Here is a 21,742-nt window from a genome sequence, read left to right as displayed (position 1 = left end):
ACAGTGAAATGGAATATTACTATGGAATTTAAAATGATAAATATGAAGATTACAAAGAAATATGAAATGATTCACAAGAAGTGATATAATGCTTCAATATTTGCTTTCTCAAAAGCAAAATTAAAGAGCAAACACATTGGCTATAACCTAAAGAACAAAACCACAAAACTGCAAGTGTGCATACATGAAGAGACTAGAAGGGTGCAGATTACATAAATAGTTGGTATTATTATGTTTTTCTTCTAAAAATTTAGATCTTATGATGTGATTTTATTCTTCATTGTTTGTATTGTAAAGATGAGATTTATTCTTGACTTCTCATCACTCTTCTTCTGACATATCCAATAGGTCCAAATATCATCAATTTACCTCTGTAACATCAATCTCATCCATATTCTTTTGCTATTCACACACCTAGCTCAAGAACAAATCGCTTCTTATGAATTTTAACAGCCTCCTAATTGGTCTTCCTATTTCAAGTCTCATTCCTTACTAATCCATACTTTATACAGCTGTCAAAGTGATATTCCTAAAGTATAGCCGACACGTCACTCTTCAACTCACAAAACTCAGATGGTTCCCTATTGTCTCTATTTGTCTCTATAACAAAACACAAACCCCTCTTTTTGGCATTTAAATTCACAATCCATATCTAAATTATCTTCACAGGCATTCTGAGACATTTTCTGCTTCATTTCTTACCTAGTTTTAACCACTGAATGGATGCTGTCTCAATCAAACTGAGACTTGTTAAAGACTTAAGCTTTTTAAAAAGACCAAGCTCTCCCACTGCATCCAGGGCCAGATCCAGTTGTTCAGATCTATACCTTGCTACTGGACCCAGATGGCTCTGAAAGAGAAAGTAAGACTAGTCACTTTCCACAGTCTTCCTTCACTTAAATCCAACTCCCTTACATGGCAGGGCAGCACCTCCTCTGAAGTCAGGATCCTCTTTGAGAACAAAAGACAAACAACCACCACCACCTTCTCAGACACATTTTACATTACCGGATCGCAGACTTAGGGCTAAAAGGACATTAAGGAAAATATACTTGCCCTCAGGAATGATGAGCCAAGACTTACCAATCAGGAGAGTGTGCTCATGGAAGTAAACATTTAGCTGCATCTAGAATGTTAGTGAGGTTGTCAAAAAAAAAGCAAATCTTGCCATTTTTATACAACACAGTGAACAGAACATTGACTCTAGAATCAGGAGGATCTATCTGGTTTCAAAATAGGCCCCAAATACTTAAAAGCTGTGTGATCCTGGACAACTCATTTAATGCTATTTGTCTCAGTTTTCTCATGTGTAAAATAAGCTGGAAAAGGAAATGGAAATCATTCAGTATCTCTGCTAAAACAAACAAAAAAAAAAAAAACAAATGGGGTCACCAAGAATTAGACACAACTGAACAAGATCTAAAAGGATCCTTTTTTCTTTTATAAAAGGGAATGTAACAACATGGTAGATGGAAGCAGTTCTAGTACTAATGGATATAACCCCACTATTGATGATGAGGACAAAATTTATATTAATACAAAAACAAAAAAAAAATCCTGATTAAAAATAGATAAAAGGAAGTAATCTAAAATTTGATTACCATGTAATTAATGTAGCAAGTACTAAAGTTTCCAGTCACTGCATAAACTCAACTTGGAATGTATCAAAATGAAAAAGAAAAAAACACACCTCTTCCCTTCTATCCAAGGCCCATAAAAATTCAGCACATAAATCAGAAAAATATTCAGTCTAAAAATGTGATTAAAAAAAAAAAAACCTTTTAAAATGCTGCTGTAAAAGTAAAACAGAGTAAAGGCACCAAATCAAAACTAACAATGTGAGCTAATTCAGGGGCTTTAAATGTTTAAAAGTACAGTGTAAACAAAAGTTATCTTATTTTCTCAGATCTCCAATATCAAAGGCACCTGCTATTTAAATGTACCACATCTATGAAATTTGGAGTGAAAGGCAAGCCACAAGCATAGCCATTGGGCACCGAGATTTGCTTGAAAAACTTGCCCTGATCTAAATGGTATCCTGGATGACATGAGAGTAATGTTTCCATTTTCATTCTAAAAGCAAAGCTCTACATCTACAAGTTGGGTTTTCTTTTTGTCTGGTGGAGGAAAAAAGCGATTCTAGAATTCTCTAATATTTTCTCTCCATCTCTCCACATTTACCCTACCCAACACACATACATGTATATGTGCATACACCACATTACACGCACCTCTGACTCCCAAAAGATGCCTGTATTTCGCATCAGCAGAATTTATTTTTTGGGAGCCAGGATACAAGGAGAAAGACATCTTTAATGCAGAAACAAATCTATCCACAAAGCTAAATGAAAGATTAGGAATTATCTTAACAAAAGGTTGTAGACTACAACTGTAAAATAGGGCATATATTTTCAGATGTGGTCAATATGCTGCTTTGGTTTGTTTGACCGTGCTTGTTATAAAGGGAGGGTTCTATGGAGTAGAGGGAAGAGAGTCAGTGACAGTTGAAATTAGAGGCATACTTCCCAGGTATTTAGCTATTTTATTAATAAAGTTAGCATTTAAATAAAAGAAATCAGTAGCACTCTCAAATACCTAGGACAACCATGGCAGCCAGCTCAAGACTTATTATATGGCTTTGGGGGTGGTGGAGAATCAACTCTGATTGGTTAACAAGTAATGAGAAAGAATGAATATTACAGTGAGGGACTGGACCTATTCTAATGAACTTTGATTATGGCATTCACTTCTAAATTGCCTACCAGTGAGCATTCTATTTAAAGAATTTATCCCCATTTAAAACTGAGTAGAAGGTGGGTTAGGATCTTACCAAGATTGAGAGTTAATTCAAAACTCATTATCAGTAATGTCCTTCAAAAGACTCAACTTTGAAATGAAGAATATAGAAAAAAGTGCAACTCTGACTCTCCAAATCATTGGTTATTAATAATCATTTCTCTCACAATAATGTTTTTTTTTTTAAAGAGGGAAACATAATAAAACAATAAAAGCTGTTATCTTAATATTAAGGACTCAGTGGGGGCAGCTAGGTGATGCAGTGGATAGAGCACCAGCCCTGAAGTCAGTAGGACCTGAATTCAAATCCAGCCTCAGACACTTAATAATTCCTAGCTATGTGACCCTGGTAAATCACTTAACACCAACTGCCTCAACCAAAAAAAAAAAAAAAAGACTGAAATTGGGGAAAGGAGTAACATAGTTAATAGAGAAAGAGGGAAGAGAAATGTCGGAAATACTATTTAACAGGAAATACTATTTAACAAACCCAAACTAAATACTTCTATGCCCTGATGCAGAGAGAAGCTGAATTTCTCAAGAGATACCTAGACAAGTATCAACCAAATCATTAGGGGTAGCTTATGCAACACTTAAGGGCAGCTAGGCACAACTAACAAATCCATTAAGTGTTCACAAGTATTTGATTTCAAACTGCTTGAAATTATAATTATGTAAACTTGGGCAATTGTTTCCAGATCTATGGGAATATGTAGTATGAATTCAAATAATAGGATCATTTGAGGAGGGATTCATTATTTGTACTAATCAGGACCTGGCTGAATTAACAAGTCAAGAAATATTTTCTGAATACCTACTCCATCTGAGAAGCTCTGTTAGGTTTTCCAGGGGAAATTTAATAATGTGATTTACAAGGACCATACAGATTATCTTTATCTCATAAAGCTGTTTTGCATATTATTTTTCCAGTATTTTATCTATTTTCCAGTATTTTTATTGAATATTTCTTGCATTTCAATGCAACATTTCTTCATTTGTTCACTGTTCTTGCTACATAACCACCTTCCCCTCTGTTTCTAGTTCTATGTAGCTTTAATGATTTTAGACCACTTCTTGCACCTAAATTTTCATTGGCAATTTGCTACATTCTATTCCCACCTTCATTATTGTCTTTGCATCTTTCTTTGGCTGGCTTATAATGTTAATTCTTCTGAGGCCCTAAATCTATGACTCATAGGCACACAGTAATATCAGAATACTGCAGGACAAAATATGGGATTTTGAAGAAGGAAGCAACCTAAAATTACTTAGAGCACTACTTTAATATGATTCCTGTCCATTAAGAAAAAATGTACTTCATTTTTTGTATTTGCTATTCTTCATGTCTATTGCCTTTCAACTCTTTTCTTGATACAAGTATTTATAACACAGGCATATGCCTTCTGAATAATCAATCCTCTATGTTACAAATGCTTGCTTGATAAAATGGTTTAGAATTAAGAAAAAGTCTTTAGTTTCTTTTTTTCTTAATTCGTAACTATTTTGTCAAGTATTTTTCTATGTCATTGCTCCATGCCCTACAGTTGCTCTTAGATCCTCAAATATGAAAGTATACATTGATATGGTTTTGGAAATTTTCAAAAATCCTTTGTAGAATTTTTCTACTTTATCTTCCATAGAATATAAAAACAACAAAAAAATTTAAGTTGATCTGTTCATTGATGATGATCTATTTTATAGGCAAAGAGATTAAGATCCAGAAAGATTAAATAATTTGCACAAGATAATGTAGGTAAGAAATAGAATCAGAATTTGCTATTAACACCAAAACTAAATCTTCTGTTATTAAACACTTATATTAGTAAAGAGGGGTACCCCGTGAGACTTCAGAAAAACTAAAAACAGAGATATGTAAAGGGAAAAGTTTCCAGATGTAAAATAGAGATAATCCTACTTTAGAAAGCATCTAAAAAGCTTAAATATACCATATGAAGAGACAAACAAGACAGTCAATTTACCTAACAGAATCATCTATACAGAATTCCAAAAGGAGTATGGGAGGTTGAAATGATTGACTTGGCTTACATCACCCTAAGGCAACCATAGAGTGACTTACTTAGGGAAAGGCTTTTGAGCTCAGAAGGATTATCAATTAGGGAAGGCAAGGCTTTTTCCTGTCTCCTGCCATATAAACAATCAAAGTGCTAGGAGTTCTGAGAGTCAGAGGGAAGAAACATCTTTATATCGAGGATCACTGTCTCAGCTACAAGAAAGAGCTCTTTAGCACTCCACTTAAAGAACACATAGCATCACCCCAGCTACAGAGAGCAAAGTAACACTGAGTGTCCTGGTGGCTAGAAGAAAAGAAGACTAAAGCTGACAGTAAAACCTGTAGAGTCCAGCAACTGAACTACTCAGAAGAGCTACCCACCCTGAAAAGTGCTTAGTGACCAACCAACCTGACAAAGCCTAGCAGCAATAGCCCAATAGCAGAGAAGTCAACCTGGTCATCCTCCCTATAGTCACTGCCCAGTGGCAGAAGAGTAGATGAGAGAGACTGACAAAAAGGTAGCCCAGCTGAATAGCAAAATGATACACTGTCACCTCATCACATCCCACAGGAAATGTCAGCAGGAATGGGATGTATTTTGTACCTGTGTATCTCACAAGTGCTGTACTTTTAAAAGTTCTTACTCATTTTCCTCCCACCCCTACCCTACTCTGGAAACATTTTTAGGAAAGTATACCACTCTATTGGGAAAAATACTTTGTAACTACTGTCCTTGATAAACTTTTTGAGTAACCTTGTCTATTGGCTGATTACTAAGAGGAAGCACACCAGGTGGGAGCTAGAGTGCTAGGGGTAGGAGCATAGTTGCCTACCAGAATTATCAGCTACCATGTATTTCACATTATTTGAAAGCAGTAACAATCCCCCTTTTTAGACCCATTCTGCTAGCACCTTTGTGAATTGGGTGAAGAAACCTACTAAATATTTTTTATATACTCCATAAATAAATGCCTGGCAAGAAGGCCAGGTATTAAACCAAATGATATTTTTTGGTGCTATGGAACACAAAATGAAAATAACCTGTCAATTCCTTTATTTGCCAGTCTCTCATTTAACTGTTATTATTATCTGTGTCCTGGTTTCATTTCTAATGACAATCCTGACATGAATTTGGTTCACTTCCTCCCATCTATAAATTTGTGGTTCAATGAACAAAGATCCACACATATAGTTTTAATAGTTAAATTCACTAGAGTAGAACAGACTATAGCATTTTTGGCACTCCTTGCCCTTTTTTTCATCCTTCTGCTACCATCCTTGTAGAGTGAAAAGGACTCAGAAGCCACCAAGCACCATGGGCCATTTTGTATTTTTATTTGTTTCAAAGGTTGCTACAGAAAAAGAATTAATCAAGTTTAGGCCAATCTGGTAAGTTTCTGGTGTTTGGACCATGGACTCTTAGAGTTTGCATTTTCACTGGAGTAGCTTTTAAGAAACTTCATGAGGCATTGGGAGCACTTTGATGTTCACACACACACACACACACACACTAATTGGGTGTCCTCTTTCTAACTACCTTCCTCTGAAGTATTCCTGGGTGCATTGTCTAGCCCAGTATTTATTCACTTGGGGAAAAAAATACATAGGATCTTGTAGGGCTTTATTACAAAGAAATAAATAATGACAACCTAATCTAGTTCTTAACTTTTTTTTGTATTGTGGACCATTCTGGTAGGCAAGTAAAATCTGTAAACTCCTCAGAATAATGTTTTTAAATCCATGAAATAAATACATAGAATTATAAAGGAAACCAATTTTATTAAAATAAAGTTAATAAAATATTTTTTAAATCAAGTTCATGAATCAGGTTAAGAAATCCTGACTCCAAATCCTAGTATTCATTACAAAGTATTTTAATCTACTCTCTTTAATATGCTTGATTCTGAGAATGTATTAAATCTACAATGTTTTATGAAACAATATTCAATCAAAGTATCAGTCTTTACATGAGAAGGGGCCCCCAAGACACCAATAAGGATATAGACAGGAGGAGGTAGGACAGAGGAGGAAAGATTGTAACTTAGGCATATTAATAAATCAAAGATTAATCAGAGCTAGAGTCAATTAGAATGCAGATCAATACAGATAAGAACCATAGGGGAGGGCTAGAGTAGACTATGTAGGAGTTACTACAAATGTTATTAAAGAGATAAGGGATCCATATCCTCAAGAGACTTCCCTTTTTGCATCTGCAAGAAGAAAATCATCAAATCATAGACCTTAATATCTATGGGAAAGACCTTTAAAGTCCTCAAATCCAGAGGTGTCAAATACATTCCAGCAAACCCTCCCAAATACAATTTGAACTAAATTAAAATGCAAATGGGAAATATTTGACAAAATAAATTAAAATATAATGAACCATAAATACCAATACATCTAAGTCAATACACAGTCAGCACGGATCTTTATGTATGGATCAGTGATCCCTATTTTTATATCAGTTTGTCACCACTGATCTAAGTGGTACAATGGATGGAACACTGGACCTAAAGTGAGGAAGATTCAAATCCAGCCTTAGCCACATACTCTCTGGACAAATCACTTAACCTTTGTCTACTTCAATTACCTCACTTGTAAAGTGGGGATAAAAATAAGACCTACCTCCAAGGGCTGTTGGGAGGATTTTAAATTAGGTAATATTTTTAAAGCATTTTAAAATGCTATTATCAATTATCAGACTATAATTTAAAATGCTATTATCAATTATCAGACTATAATCAGGCTCTAATCAATTATCAGACTATAAAGACTAGGGATACTATTTGAGAAAATGTTCTACAGGGCACTGAGGCATACTGGGAATGCAAGATCCTCTCCTTCCTATTCCTTCCAATCCAGAAGAAGATGGAGAGGAAGAAAAGGAAATAATTCCCAAAATGCTATACTATGATTACAACATCTGCCCATGTAAAGTCAATAGTCTGTCATTACAGGCTGTCATTACATTAAAACAAACGTATCTCTGCTGTTGCATCTATCAAGAATGCTTATTATGATCCTGACATATAAATGAAAGATATATTTTTGGAAAGAGCCTTTAAAGTTATATTTTGCTATGTGAATTCCAATGGTTTTTCAAAACAGTATATCAACAATAAGCTCAATGAAAACTTGTATTCTCTGTACCTTCCAATCAATTATGTAACTGAAAATACAGTCAATTTTATATGAGTCTCAAAACCCTTTTCTCATATTTCCATGCCTTAATATGTACATAAACATGGAGAAAAAATTAGTACAGATAAAAAAGTAAGCATATGGGTCAGGGATTATTTACCATTTTCAAATGTAATATTGTTTTTAATGTCCTTCCAGTTAAAAAATATTTTTCTTCTTTCAGGTAACATATTATTCAATATTCAACACACATATCTCCTCTCCACAAATATCTTGATTTAAGATGCTTTTTCTAGGGTAATTATTGACAAAGAGAAGGAATACTTAGATCAATATAATTGGTCAAGTTCAGATAATCAAAAAGACACCATCTAAAAAGATCCACCCAGAACAGAAAAGATCATTTCCAATTTTACTTCACTATTCCATCTAGTTATGTGACACAGTAGAGTGCCAAGCATGCAATCAAGAACTGTCATCTTCTTGAGTTCAAATCTGATCTCAGATATTTACTAGCTATGTGAACCTCTTATCTCAGTTTTTTTCATTTGTATATCTTTGTCAAGAAAATTCTAAATGGGGTTTTGAAGAGTTGATTGAAAAACAAGTGAATATACACAAAACATTTCTCTGGTTTAATCAGACTACCAAGATTTCTCCCAGTGCCCTAAGGCATTCTATTCTCCTTCAAACAACACAAAACAATAAAATGATATTTTTCCCTTCTCATAATCAGAGTTTACTCTGAGGCTCACTCTCAAGCAATCTGGAAGCCTGATCAAAAGCAGACTGCATTTTCTAACCAGGACTTCCCACAATATGATCGACTGCTGGAAAAAGCATCAGCTGACACATGATTCAATATCATAGGCACAAACAGCCAATTAGTCCAAATCAATAAAAACCATTCTCAAAATAATCAGCTAGTATTCCTTCCCCCTTTCATCATATCATTGGACTAGTACAGACTAACTATACTAGGAATTTAGGGACACCCCATAAAAGCCTAAGCCCCAGGTTTTCAATCTTTAGGTTTCCATGCTATAGCATCTATTAAAAAATATTTATCAGGATCCTTGTTATGATGAATTTCTGAAAGCTTTACAATATCAGGTATCTTTTTGGCATTTTAGGTTTTTTTGTTTTGTTTTATTTTGTTTTTAAGTTTTAGCTTTAAGCTAAGTAGCTTAAAACCACACTAAGACTTTTGAGGACACCCTTTATAAATGTTCTAAGGAAACAAGGGCCATTTCAAACAAAATGAACGTCAACATTAATAATAAATAATAATAATAATAATAATAATGAAACTAAAACCCATTAGATAGGTTTCTAGATCATTATGTAGAAGATAGATCATAAGTCTAGACTTAAATAAATAAATAGCCAAATGAAAATTAGAAAGCAGATCTTATGAAAGTCTGATAGAAGGTCTAATATAATTGTAATATTTTCTCTTAAAAAAATCATTTACCATCTCTTTTATGAAAATAGAGGTATGGAAGGTTCTTGGGAATTTATTAGGACAGAAACTTTGTGTGTTTGTTATGGATGAAAGAGGTTATTGAGTTTTCTCCAAAAGAAATATGAGTTGATATATAAATAAATATATCATGATTTTGAGTTTCTAATTTTTAGTCTTTCATATTTTAAAATGATAATACATTCATAACCCTAATATAGGATATAATGGAAAAGTATAATCTTTATTCATCCCATACAGACATATTTGCTTGAAATATCTGGAGTCCTAACAATTCTATTACTCCCACAGAAAAAATAGCTATATTATTTCCTTCAATATTTCTGACTTAATACCATTTTGATGCTCTATAATTCAATCAGCTAAGATTTAAGAAAATAAATTCAATGGACAGACTAATTTAAAAAAAAAAAAAAAAAAAAGCAAATTAGCTTGGTATGCCTACATGCCCTGCTTCTAGGGAGGTTAAGGCCAGTAAATGGCTTTGGAGTTCTGAGCTAAAGTATGGATAAAGCTAATGAGAGGTACTTGCTAAATCTGGCACCAAGATGGTGAGCCCTTGGGGAAAAAAGACCAGAAGACTGTCTAAGGAGCAGAAAAAGGGAACAGATTAAATTTTTCCTGATGATTAGTATATAGAGCAAGGAGGGAAGGGAAAGGGAAAAGTTCCCTTTTAAAACTAATTGCTCTGTATGGGGGAGAGGAAAGCAAGCAAGGAAAAACACAAAAGCCAACTTATTTCAGTTGTGTTTGACTTGTTCGGTCCTTTCAAGTGCAAAAAATAAGGCCATGCTCAAACACTTCTGTTCAATAGAATTCATCATGCCAACCTAAGAGTTAGCTTTTTGTTTGCATACTGTTGACCTAAAAATGAAATTCCAGTTTTAGCAGAGATATATAAGAGTTTATACAAGTTAGATAACAGTATTCTGAATGTTCAATAGAATCTCCTGGTTGTCAAGATTTAGAAGAATTAGATTATATAATATAAAATATTAGCATATAATTTTATCCATTTTAAATTTCTAAATACTTTTTTTTAAAAAATCTCTTTCAAAACAAATATATGGACTACAGATAATATCCCATCAGGCTATATGGACCACAGACTAATATCTCATCAGGCTAAAAGTTTAACACTTTTTAACCTTTTTATAGTAAGGGTGCTCTAATTCTTCTTTTTTATCTTGTTACACTAAACACTAAATATATTTTTCCTCTCAATCCCCTTTACTAACTAATACATTATATTATACTATGTAGAATAAATGATCTCCTTTAATAACAAACTTTACAATGTCAAGATTTTCCAGAGGAGTATATCAATACCATTAAAGTAAACATTGTATGTTCCAATTCTCAAAGTTGTACATAATAGACTAAGTATAATTCTCATTTAAGGGCTTTAGACAGTCACTGATTCTATAGTTTTCTTTATAATAAAAATAAATGAAGAGAAATTACTTTTGAGATTTTAAAAAATAAAACAAAAAACAACTTGAGTTAGCTAACTTTTGTACCAACAAACCCAAAACTTAGTTTGTCACTCTTCAAAGAGTTTTTTTTGTGTGTGCACATATGCATGTATGTGCATGAAGTATATATCCAAATGAAGAAAAAAACTGAATGTGGGGTTTTTAAAGCATGAAAGTGATGCAAAAGCCCACCATCTGAGTTAAATAACAGTTTAAATATTTTTAGTCCAATTAATTTTCAAGATATTAAATAACAATAGTTTGAATGCACTCTCATTTCAATTAGATCCTACAATCCCAGAGTGAGGCAGGAGAGAGAAGGGTTGATATTATAGATTCATACCTCTAAGACTAAAAGGGAAAACCCAAAGTCATCTAGTCCAACCCCTTTATCTCATAGGAAGGAAAAAGAAGGCCTAGAGATGTTCAATGAATATCCCAAACTCAGCATTCTTCCCACTATACAATGTTTCCTTGACGTGTTCCAAAAATTCCTCCATCTATGTTCAAAAAAATATCAGAGTATGTTCAAAAGATGAGCCACAAGGCAAGAGAAGGATGATTGTGATGAGGATCACCTTCTGAAACAAGAAAAAGTAATTGAGAAGAAACCAAGGCCTACCAAAAGCTTGGCATGATGATACATGATTAAGCTAGGTCAGGCAATAGCATTTATGGATGAAACTGAAAGACAACAAAGAGATATGAAATGTAATAGGTTTGTCAGAACTTGTAATGGCAATCTATTCTTAGGAAACTAAACATATTTTTAAAAATTAATCATGGAATGAAATGTGATTGCTGTATACTATTAAGTTGCATATATTTAAATGTGTATTGTGTATATAAATACACAAAGAGGTATGTAGATGTAACATATGGGTATATACATGGGTTTGCCTATACAAATATACTAATGAGTACATGTACACATTTACATTTGGGTATATATATGTCCAGACACACATGCGTACTTATATAAAATATACACTCTCTGTGTGCATATGTGTGTGTCTGTATGTATGTATGTATATACATATAACAATTCTGCCAAAGGAACAGGCTTTGATATATGTATGTTCAGAAATCACCATGAAAGTTGTAGCCAGGTGCATTTAAAAAATAACTTAAATCAAACATACTAAGAATAAATCAGTGGTAAAATATGCTAGTCAAGGGGATTGAGGTGGGGAGATATCTGGATTTATTTTCTCATTATTTACCATAATGCTTACCTAACACTTCTGAACATGACTCTGTCATTATTCATTTAAGAACTTGGCCTTGATAGGTATTACCGCTGAAATATAATATTTCTTATGGCAAACTGAAACAAATCTAGTTCAGGAGTTTAGGAAGTCACTGATAACAACTGTGTGTTTGTTTTTCCATTTGTCTGGTAAAACAAACAGGGATTAAATATAAAGCCAGGAAAGCAAAAAGTAGAACTATTTTAACATCACTATGTGCACCTGGTATAAAAATTTTAACACAAATGCCCATAAAGAAAAAGTCCTCACTGTTATGGATTAAACAATAGAAACCTTCATCTTATCTGAATTTCAAAATATAATGGTCTGCTTTACACAGAAATTTGTGTTTGAATAGATATATAGCTATCTATATAAATAGCTATGCCTATATCTATTATCTATATAAAATCCTTACCTTCTTTCAGAGCTTTATCCATGTTATGAGAAATCACTACCCTTCTGGATTGGATAGACTCATGTGAATTTCCAGATAAAGGACTCTGAAATATAAATAGGATATGTGTTAATGGAGGAATAAATTATACTATGAAAAACACCACCTGGTTTTAAATCAGAACAGAAGACTTGAAGAGACAGCACTGTATGATGGAATCAGTGCTGGACTTGGAGACAGGAAGATGGAGATCCAAATCTTTCTCATGGCAATTATTAGTTAGGAGTCCAGAGACAAGTTACATAGCCTTATGGAGTCTCCATTTTCTCATCTACAAAATGAGGACAGTAATACCTGTAGTGTCTACTTCACAGGGTTGTTTGTATTCCAGAAAATGAGATCATGTATACAAAGTATTATAAAAAGCCAGAATTAAGAATATCAAAACAGGATGTAAAAATCAGTGGCTCAAGGAATAGTCTAATCAGAGGTGTGAGTATTCTGGGAGAGGGGTTGATCTAAGTCATTTCCTATCCAAGGAGTGGAAGAAAAGGGAACCCATGAGAGAGTTATAACAAGAATGGTGGGGAGTGATCAAGGGGCAGTTGTACCATATGGTGTTGAAGGTCAGGAAAAGTCCTCATGGTCAGGCATGGAGACAATTGGGGGAGAGAGCAGGGAAAGGAGGAAGGGGGGGGAAAAAGCGCGCGCGCGAGAGAGAGAGAGAGAAAGAGAGAGAGAGAGAGAGAGAGAGAGAGAGAGAGAGAGAGAGAGATGGATGAAGGGGGGAAGGAGAGAGAAAGGATACTAGCAAAGGGGGAAGAGGCAGGACACATTGGTTTTATATAAATGAGGAAACTAAGACCCAATGAAGGAAAATAAATGAAAGACTGTGTCTCTTAAGGAAGGGAATAGGAGATAGTTCTAGGTTTGTTTGTTTGTTTGTTTTTGCTGTTTGTTTTTTAAGATCTCTGAAATGGTATATTTTAGGCAGAAGCCTATTCAATTCAATTCAAATCAGTGAGCATTTATTACGTACATTCTTTGTGTCAGTCACTGAACTAGATTCTAAGAATACAAAGATGAGACCTGTCCAACCTATGATTAGAACTTTCTGGCTGTCCCCATGTTCTCCTTTCCTAGGTACACATGGAATGATTCTCATCAGAAGTTCATGTATTATCAACCTAACTTTTTAACTAAGAGGTTTATTTTAAGCAATAGAAAGAACTGATTTTTTAAAAAAAAATTGTCAGGAAAGGAAAGTACAAAGAACCAGGCAGTAGAAGGAATTTGCAAGGGTCAACCAAACAAAAGAGGCAGAAAAAAAGAGATGCAGAGGCTCTAATGTTTTTATACTTTAAGATGCTCTAGGGAGGTGATTAATCTCTTGAGAATCCACTTAACAATGAAGGGAAATGCTATTCTTTAGTATTTTGCAAAGCATCTTGCTGACAACAGAGAGATACAATGACTAGAATGAGGACAAGTGATGTTTATGTGCTTTTTGACTATCTGCAAAGTGTTTTACGGATATTATTTCATTTGAGTTCCCAATGACCCAATGAGGTAAGTATTTATTTTTTTCAATCAACAAAAATCTAACTTCTCTTCCTCCTACCCCAGCCACTTCCCTAAATGAGAATGAAAAACAAAACCCTTATTATAAACAGTATACGCAAAACAAAATTTCCACACTGGCCATGTCTGAAAAATATTTGGAGTATGTCACCTCTCTATCAGGAGGTGGGCAGGCTGGGCCAACCTTAAACAAACCAAGAACCAAAGCAGTCAGTGGGTCACCTTACCATCCTTTTCTAGGAAGATCTTTCTCCTTTTCTAGGTTCCCAGGTTCACTTTTTTCCCAATGATCCACTCTAAGGGGGGAGGGGGGGCGGCAGCTAGGTGGTGCAGTAGATAGAGCACCAGCCCTAACGTCAGGAAGACCTGAGTTCAAATTTGACCTCAGACACTTACCACTTCCTACCTGTGTGACCCTGGGCAAGTCACTTAACCCTGATTGCCTCAGCAAAAAAACAAGCAAACAAACAAACAAACCACTCTAAGGAAAGAGACAACAGGAAATCCTCCATGGAAGGACTATGACCCTAGCAAGGCAGCCTGATGTAGGCAGGACCATGGACATTATTAGTACTATTTGAAGCAGTAAAGGGGCCAAAAGCAAGACGAAAGTTATACAATGTCAAAACATTAATTAGCATACAGAAGCAAACAGGTAGAGACCAAAACGATAAAGTATATCCAAAATAAAGAAATATGGAAGCAGGAAAGACCTCCTATAGAATGTGGGTATTAAGCCTTGTTTCTACTCCCCACTAATATTCCACAGATAACTGAACATTAGTATGGATTTTTTTCAATCACTATGAAGGACTAATAACAAGAACTATAAAATTAAGTACTAAAAAAGATCTTGGAGATTAATATAAGTTCTTCATTTTACTCATTTTCAAAATGAGTTGCCCAAGATCACACAAGTAGTTAAGCATTAAGAATTCAGACCCACATCCTGCCATCTGTAATGCCGGAGAAACTGAGGCAGGAGAGAGATTAGAGAGTTTTCAATATTTTATTAATTGGAGAGTATAACTGATTGGACAGGACTCTCGTCTCAAATTATCCAGTCAGACAGAGATAAAGATATACTGGGACCAAGGAAACCATGTTGGTCCCAGGGCTGGAGGAGACTGTCATACATCCTCCAGCAATGAATGGGAGTATCTCAAGCTCTTAAATACCCTCTAGAGACAAAGAAAATGAAAAGGGCTCAAAAGTTTCTGTCAGGATAGGGGAGGCCATAAATCCGAAAAGCCCAGAGACAGGATGTCTGAATACCCAGAGATAAAGATGTCAGTGAGGTATCTTGGAATATTTTAGAGGGATATTGTAAATTCTTGAGGACAGGGAAGAGTCAGGAGGTCTGCTCTCTTGTTTATCTTGCTAACAATTTATAACCTTAGAGTAAACGGTTCCCAATCTTAATCGACCAGAAGAGGGGGGGGGGGGGGGGTTAACAGTTTAGGGGATTGAGAGAACAATTAAGGAAACTGAGACACTAGTGCAGGAAAACCAAGTCAGAACAGTTAAAGAGAACTGTGGCGTAACACCATCTAGGGGAGGGGGTGGGGGGAAGGAGGGGAAAAATTGGAACAAAAGGTTTGACAACTGTCAATGCTGTAAAATTACCCATGCATATAACGTGTAAATAAAAAGCTATTAAAATTAAAAAAAAAAAAAAAAAGAAGAAGAAGAAGAATTCAGACCCAGGTCTTCATATTCAGGGCAGCTGTCTGCCAAGATTTAAAAAAACAAAAAACAAAAAAACCACCTTTTCATCTGCTAACTCTCTTCATACCTCTATGAAGCTAATGTTCCATTATCCACAAATGCCCTTTTGAGGTGCAATCATCTTGTACTCTATCTTGGGCACTCACAGAAAGTTGGATCTTTCCAGAAGATACAGCATCCCTCACCATTCTCTTCAATATAAAAACCTTCTTCAAATACCCACTCCATTCACTGGAAACACTGAGTCAGAAGAATGAATCTTATTACTTTCTGCTTCCCATTCTCACTTTTGTACCTTCCCTCTACCATTATGTATCAACAATTAATTCCTTGGAGCCACTCTCCATCTTTTATATCACCCTGTTCAGATCTCTATTGAAGTCAACTTCTCCCTATGGGTCCTGGTTCTGAACTATATGGAGGGCATATATTACTCTTCCTCAAGAATTTCAGGACTTGGCTCATGATTTTTATTTTTAAAGGGTTTTTTTGGTTGTTCAATTAACACAAATATTTATTTTCTTTTCCTCCTTTCTTCTGCCAATCGGAAAAATAACAAAACAAAAAATAAACTTCTTTTAACAAATAGGCATAATCAAGCAAAAGAAATTACCATGATGGCCATGTATAAAAATGTTTCATTCTCCACATTTAGTCTATCATTTCTATATCAGGAAGTAGATAGCATCCGCTGAAATCATGGTTGATCAATGTATAAATCAGAGTTCTTAACCCTTTCAAAGTCTGTATTAGAAAAATTTTATTTAATTATTGTATAATATTTAACATGTACTGGACTACCTGCCATCTAGGGAAGGGGTTGGGGGCAAGGAAGGGAAACGTTGGAAAAGAAGGTTTTGCGAGAGTCAATGTTAAAAAATTACCCATGGACACTGATACATTGTTGGTGGAATTGTGAACACATCCAGCCATTCGGGAGAGTGATTTGGAACTATGCTCAAAAAGTTATCAAACTGTGCATACCCTTTGATCCAGCAGTGTTACTACTGGGCTTATATCGCAAAGAGATCTTAAAGGAGGGAAAAGGATCTGTATGTGCCAAAATGTTTGTGGCAGCCCTGTTTGTAGTGGCCAGAAACTGGAAACTGAGTGGATGCCCATCAGTTGGAGAATGGCTGAATAAATTGTGGTATATGAATGTTATGGAATATTACTGCTCTGTAAGAAATGACCAACAAGATGATTTCAGAAAGGCCTGGAGAGACTTACATGAACTGATGCTGAGTGAAATGAGCAGGACCAGGAGATCATTATATACTTTAACAACAATACAATAGGATGATCAATTCTGGTGGACGTTGCTCTCTTCAACAATAAGATGACTCCAGTTTTCATTTGGGGGCAGCCAGATAGAGCAGTGGATAGAGTATGGGCCCTGAAGTCAGAAGACATGAGTTCAAATATGGCAGAATTACTTATTTACTAGTTGTGTGACCCTGGGGAAGTCATTTGACCCCAAATGCCTCACAAAAATAAATAAAAAAATTTTTTTCCCCAATTGACCTCGCCAGTCTAAATTATACCTTACTGTCAAACTGCCTGAAAGAGCCATCTCTTGCTTTTTTTTAACCTTCTTCGATCAGTTTCTCACCCCATTACTTCACTAAAACTGCCCCTTCCAGGGGTAGTTAGGTCACACAGTGGATAGAGCACCATCCCTGAAGTCAGGAGGACATGAGTTCAAATTCTGGTCTCAGACACTTAATATTTCCTAGCTATGTGACCCTGGGCAAGTCACTTAACCCCAACTGCTTTAGAGGAAAAAAAACTGCCCCCTCTAACTCCTATGCAGCTTCTTTCCTCTCCAATCCTTCCTCCCCATATAACCACCAAACTGAAATTCCTCAAGCAGAGGTGGGACCATGGCCATTTTGGATCCTATAATCACCAGGATAAAATAGAAACTCCTTTGTTTGGAATTTAAAGCCCCCCAAAGTTCCCTTCAATCTCTCTTCCACATTATTCCTCACTCAAACACTCAATACTACTGCCAATCTTGCCCTCCCTCCCTCATTGTTTCCCATAATATGACATTCCATCTCCTATCTTGGAGCCTTTGCCAAGGCCATTTCTACTTTTCCAGACTCTCCTAGTTTTTCAGTTCCCTCCACATAGCCCTTCACTCAAATAATATGTACTTGTGTCTCCTCCATTCCCTGAAAGTAGGGATTGTTTCCATTATCATGTACATCCCCAGCCTAACTCCTAATAGATATTTACTAAATGTCTGATGACTTATTATATGGATATTTCATATCCAATTATCTGAGTTCAACTTAATAATAATAGCAGTAATTAATAACTATTTTGGTTGTATCTCTGTATTTTTAGTGCATAGAATAGTACTTGACTCATAACAGGTTACTTGTTATTCCTGAAGGAATTCAGAATTACTAAATACTCGCTGAACTGAACTTTTCTAAGTCTCCCAGGCTCACAACTTCAGTCACGCTCCGTTCTTCTTTACTCTCCATATCCTATCACTAGGTCATAGTCATAGATGTAGACCTGGAAGGAACTCTGAAATTCCTTCATCTTTCAGATTAGGAAACTAAGACCAGTCAGTTGAAGTGACACCTCCCAAATCACACAGATAGTAAATGACATAAGTAGGATTTGAAACCAGGTCTGCTTGCCCCATCACACTACTTTAGTTTGGCAGAGCCATAACTAGGTTTATACCTGTGATCAACTCAATTAGGGGAGAGAGGGAGTGGCCCAGTAGCCTAGCTGACTGTCCAGAAAAGTGAGGGAGGGATGGAGGTGGGGAGAACATTATTTCGGAGAACAGTCTCACTGCTGGGAGGAGCCACCCCAAGCCACCCTCAACCTGCAGCAGGCCAAGCACATCTTTTGAAGGTAAATTCAAGACTTGTTTGCAGTCCCAAGTTCTAACCTGCTCAGATAATTTTGCATCTTGATTCTGTTATCAATATTTTTATCACTAAAACTTGTGAAATTCTGGAGAAAAATTCTATGAAAGATTTGATATAAAATAAATGGAACTTGTGGAGATAATATATGGAATATATTAAATAATATAATATAAAGTAAATGGGAAAAGAAAGTTTTCCTTGCATTAATTATGGCCTTCCAAATATAGGACAAAACGTAAAAGCTCTCCCTTCCCCCTCAGTATATATCACTTATCAAGAAAAAAGTTTTGTGCTTATCAGCTTTCTGTTCTGCTCCTAAATAACACCAGCTTGGAATCTTCTGCCAAGTCAAATTAAGATCCACTTTACCTAAATAGCTAACTAAAGTCATCCTCTCTTAGAGAGGCACTATCCAAAGAAAATGCAATCCTAAATCCTAAGTACTCTTGCAACTAGGCAACCAGGAACTACCTGGAACCTAGCCACATACACACGTTGGCACTCAATGTTCATTGACAATGCTGACTATGTCTTCTTCTTATGAACACAGGAACACCAATTTGAAGCAGGGTTTGCCATCTCCATCATAGTGATAAGCAAAAATCCTTTCCCCAATTTAAAATACAGTAAGCCACAGAATACCTTTCTTTTAATGAATACTAACAATTTGAATTTATGTCACATGATATATTACAAAATATTGTCAATATCTAAATATGTACTGGAGGTGTATGACAAACACAAGAAAGCAACTTAGCAAAAAGCCTGCAAATCAATTCAGTATTTATCAAGCTCTTACTATGCACAAGGATATTGTTCAGGGACACAAGGTAAAGTAAAAATAGTTCCTACCTTGAAGGAGCAAGCCTATAATGTACTTAATAGCTATATGATAGTAGGCATTTAGACAAGTCTCTAGGATTTAGTTTCCTCAACTGTAAAACCCAGAAGTTGGCTTAGATGTCCTAGCTAGATTCCTTCTTAATTTGCTATTTCATGATTCTTACTGTTTCTCTTTTTTTTTTTTCTTTTTTTAATTCTGGTCCCTAGTAAATGAACTAAGCAGCTTTATAACAAACAGGAAGAGAAGGACTTATTCAGAAACTAAATCACTAACAAAAGAAACTATATTTTTCTTTCTCTGGAAAATAAAAAAGTCACAAAGAAAATTTAAAAAGGAGTTTTGATAAACTCATAAAATCCTTAAGTTGAAAGGGACCTTAAAAGTCATTTAGTTCAACCTCCTACTAAACTAATAAATCTTCTAAACAATGTCCATGACAAGTCATTCAGTTTCTGCTTAAATATTCCTAGGCATAGGGATCATTCTAAGTAATGCAAAGTCATCTTTTAATAGATCAAACATTCCTCTCAACAACTTCCAACCATAAGTCCTGATCCTGAGACACAAAGAATGTCTTCCATGTCTTACTTTAGACATAGACAGCTATTATGTCTTTCTACATTTTTCTATTCTCTGAATTAAACACTATTATTTCTTTCAATTAATCCTCATCTGACATAAAGAACTTAACTTATGCTCACTGGATAAACTAACACTTTTTCCATATTGAGAATGAGTCTTAAGAAACTACCATTTCCCAAAGATAAGCAAGACAATTTTGAAAGTAATATGCTCAATTTATTATATACTTGAAAAGAAAAGCAAGCAATTTACAATAAAGATTTGTAGTTTTACTTAATTTATTTTAAAAGCATGTCACTGTGGTCCAGTCAAAAAAAAAAAAAAAATGACATGACTCCTACATTTTTTACAAAATGAAATGATCTGGGAGGTGAGTAGGTAGGAATTCATTTCAATTCAAACCAACACACATTGATAAACCCTTTATTACAGGCAGTCTGGTTTAGTAAAAAGTGATAAATTCAGAGCCAGGAAGATTTGAATTTATTTATTTGCTTATTTTCCCCAGCTATATTTAAAACAATTTTTTTAACATTTATTTTTAAAATTTTGGGGTTTCTGATTCTCTCCCTTATCCCCAGTCCCAGTCCCCCATTAAGAACCAACTCCTGAAGTCATGTAACACATTTCCATAAAAGTCATGCTATGAAAAAAAACCATTAGATCTCTCTCCCTTCCCCTATCTTCCAACAAAAACCTCTGAAGAAAAATAAAGTTTAAAAAAAGAGAGAGAGAGAGAGAATATGCTTTGATCTGTATTCAGACACAATCAGTTCTTTCTCTGGGTATGGTAAAAAAAATTTTTTTATCAAGGAAAAATTTTCCTTCATTGTACTCCTGAGAATAGCAAAGGAAGACGGGTTTATGATCTGTCTCTGACCCACACTAGCTATGTGACTATAGCTAAATCCCCTAAATCTCTCAGCGCTCCAGATACCTTTCTAAAACCAAAGCCAAACTCTTAATCTGCCCTGACTGAAGGAATTCTACACTGGAAATTTTCCATATTGATGAAATCACAAGTCTGGATAAACTACTCTCCCCACAAATATTTACAAGGTACTAGAGTTATAAAAATACAAGGCAAATGAAGGAATCACTATGAAAATGTTGATTCTGCCTTAAAAAGAGGTAAGCCTAAATCTACTGGATGTGCTCCATTGTCTCAGTCCCCTTTCTCCAATAGAAATGGTTTCTGAAATAGAGGTTCCAAGCCCTACAACTAAATAAAGATTTGGAAAAGCCAGATTCCTTGTTTATGTTTTTATGATTTTAATTGTAAATGACACAGAACAACTTTTTATTTAGTTTCAAAAATGATAAGTAGCCATATGCTGAAAATTCTATGTGTAAAGAGACACACAACTGATAGGCTGCCATGTTGTCAGGTTGTTGGGGTTTTTTAAAGTGGGTTGTTGAGGTTTTTTTAAACTTATCTGTTTTTAGATCAGGAAATGAAAAAAGCTACCCTTTGAAATTTAAACCAACAATTTTTCTAAAGGAGTTATTTTCTTAGAATTCAAGTATGCAATTGCATTCAAGGAAGACTAATATCAT

The 21,742-nt window shown here is 35.0% G+C and overlaps 1 protein-coding gene across 3 annotated transcripts in view; it reads right to left on the bottom strand.

Annotated features, from left to right (window-relative positions):
• SNX25 (sorting nexin 25) overlaps positions 1-21,742 on the bottom strand; it is a 271,192-nt gene that overhangs the window by 208,658 nt on the left and 40,792 nt on the right. For all 3 annotated transcript variants that reach the window (XM_031943724.1, XM_031943723.1, XM_031943725.1), the window contains exon 2: positions 12,575-12,659. In XM_031943724.1, coding sequence (XP_031799584.1) covers positions 12,575-12,659 — 85 coding nt within the window. The remainder of the gene's footprint in view (positions 1-12,574; positions 12,660-21,742) is intronic.

Source organism: Sarcophilus harrisii, chromosome 6 (genome assembly GCF_902635505.1).
Source record: "Sarcophilus harrisii chromosome 6, mSarHar1.11, whole genome shotgun sequence".
Taxonomy (NCBI): Eukaryota; Metazoa; Chordata; class Mammalia; order Dasyuromorphia; family Dasyuridae; genus Sarcophilus; species Sarcophilus harrisii.
The sequence above is the reverse complement of the archived record's forward strand: the minus strand, read 5'-3'. Positions and strand labels throughout refer to the sequence as shown.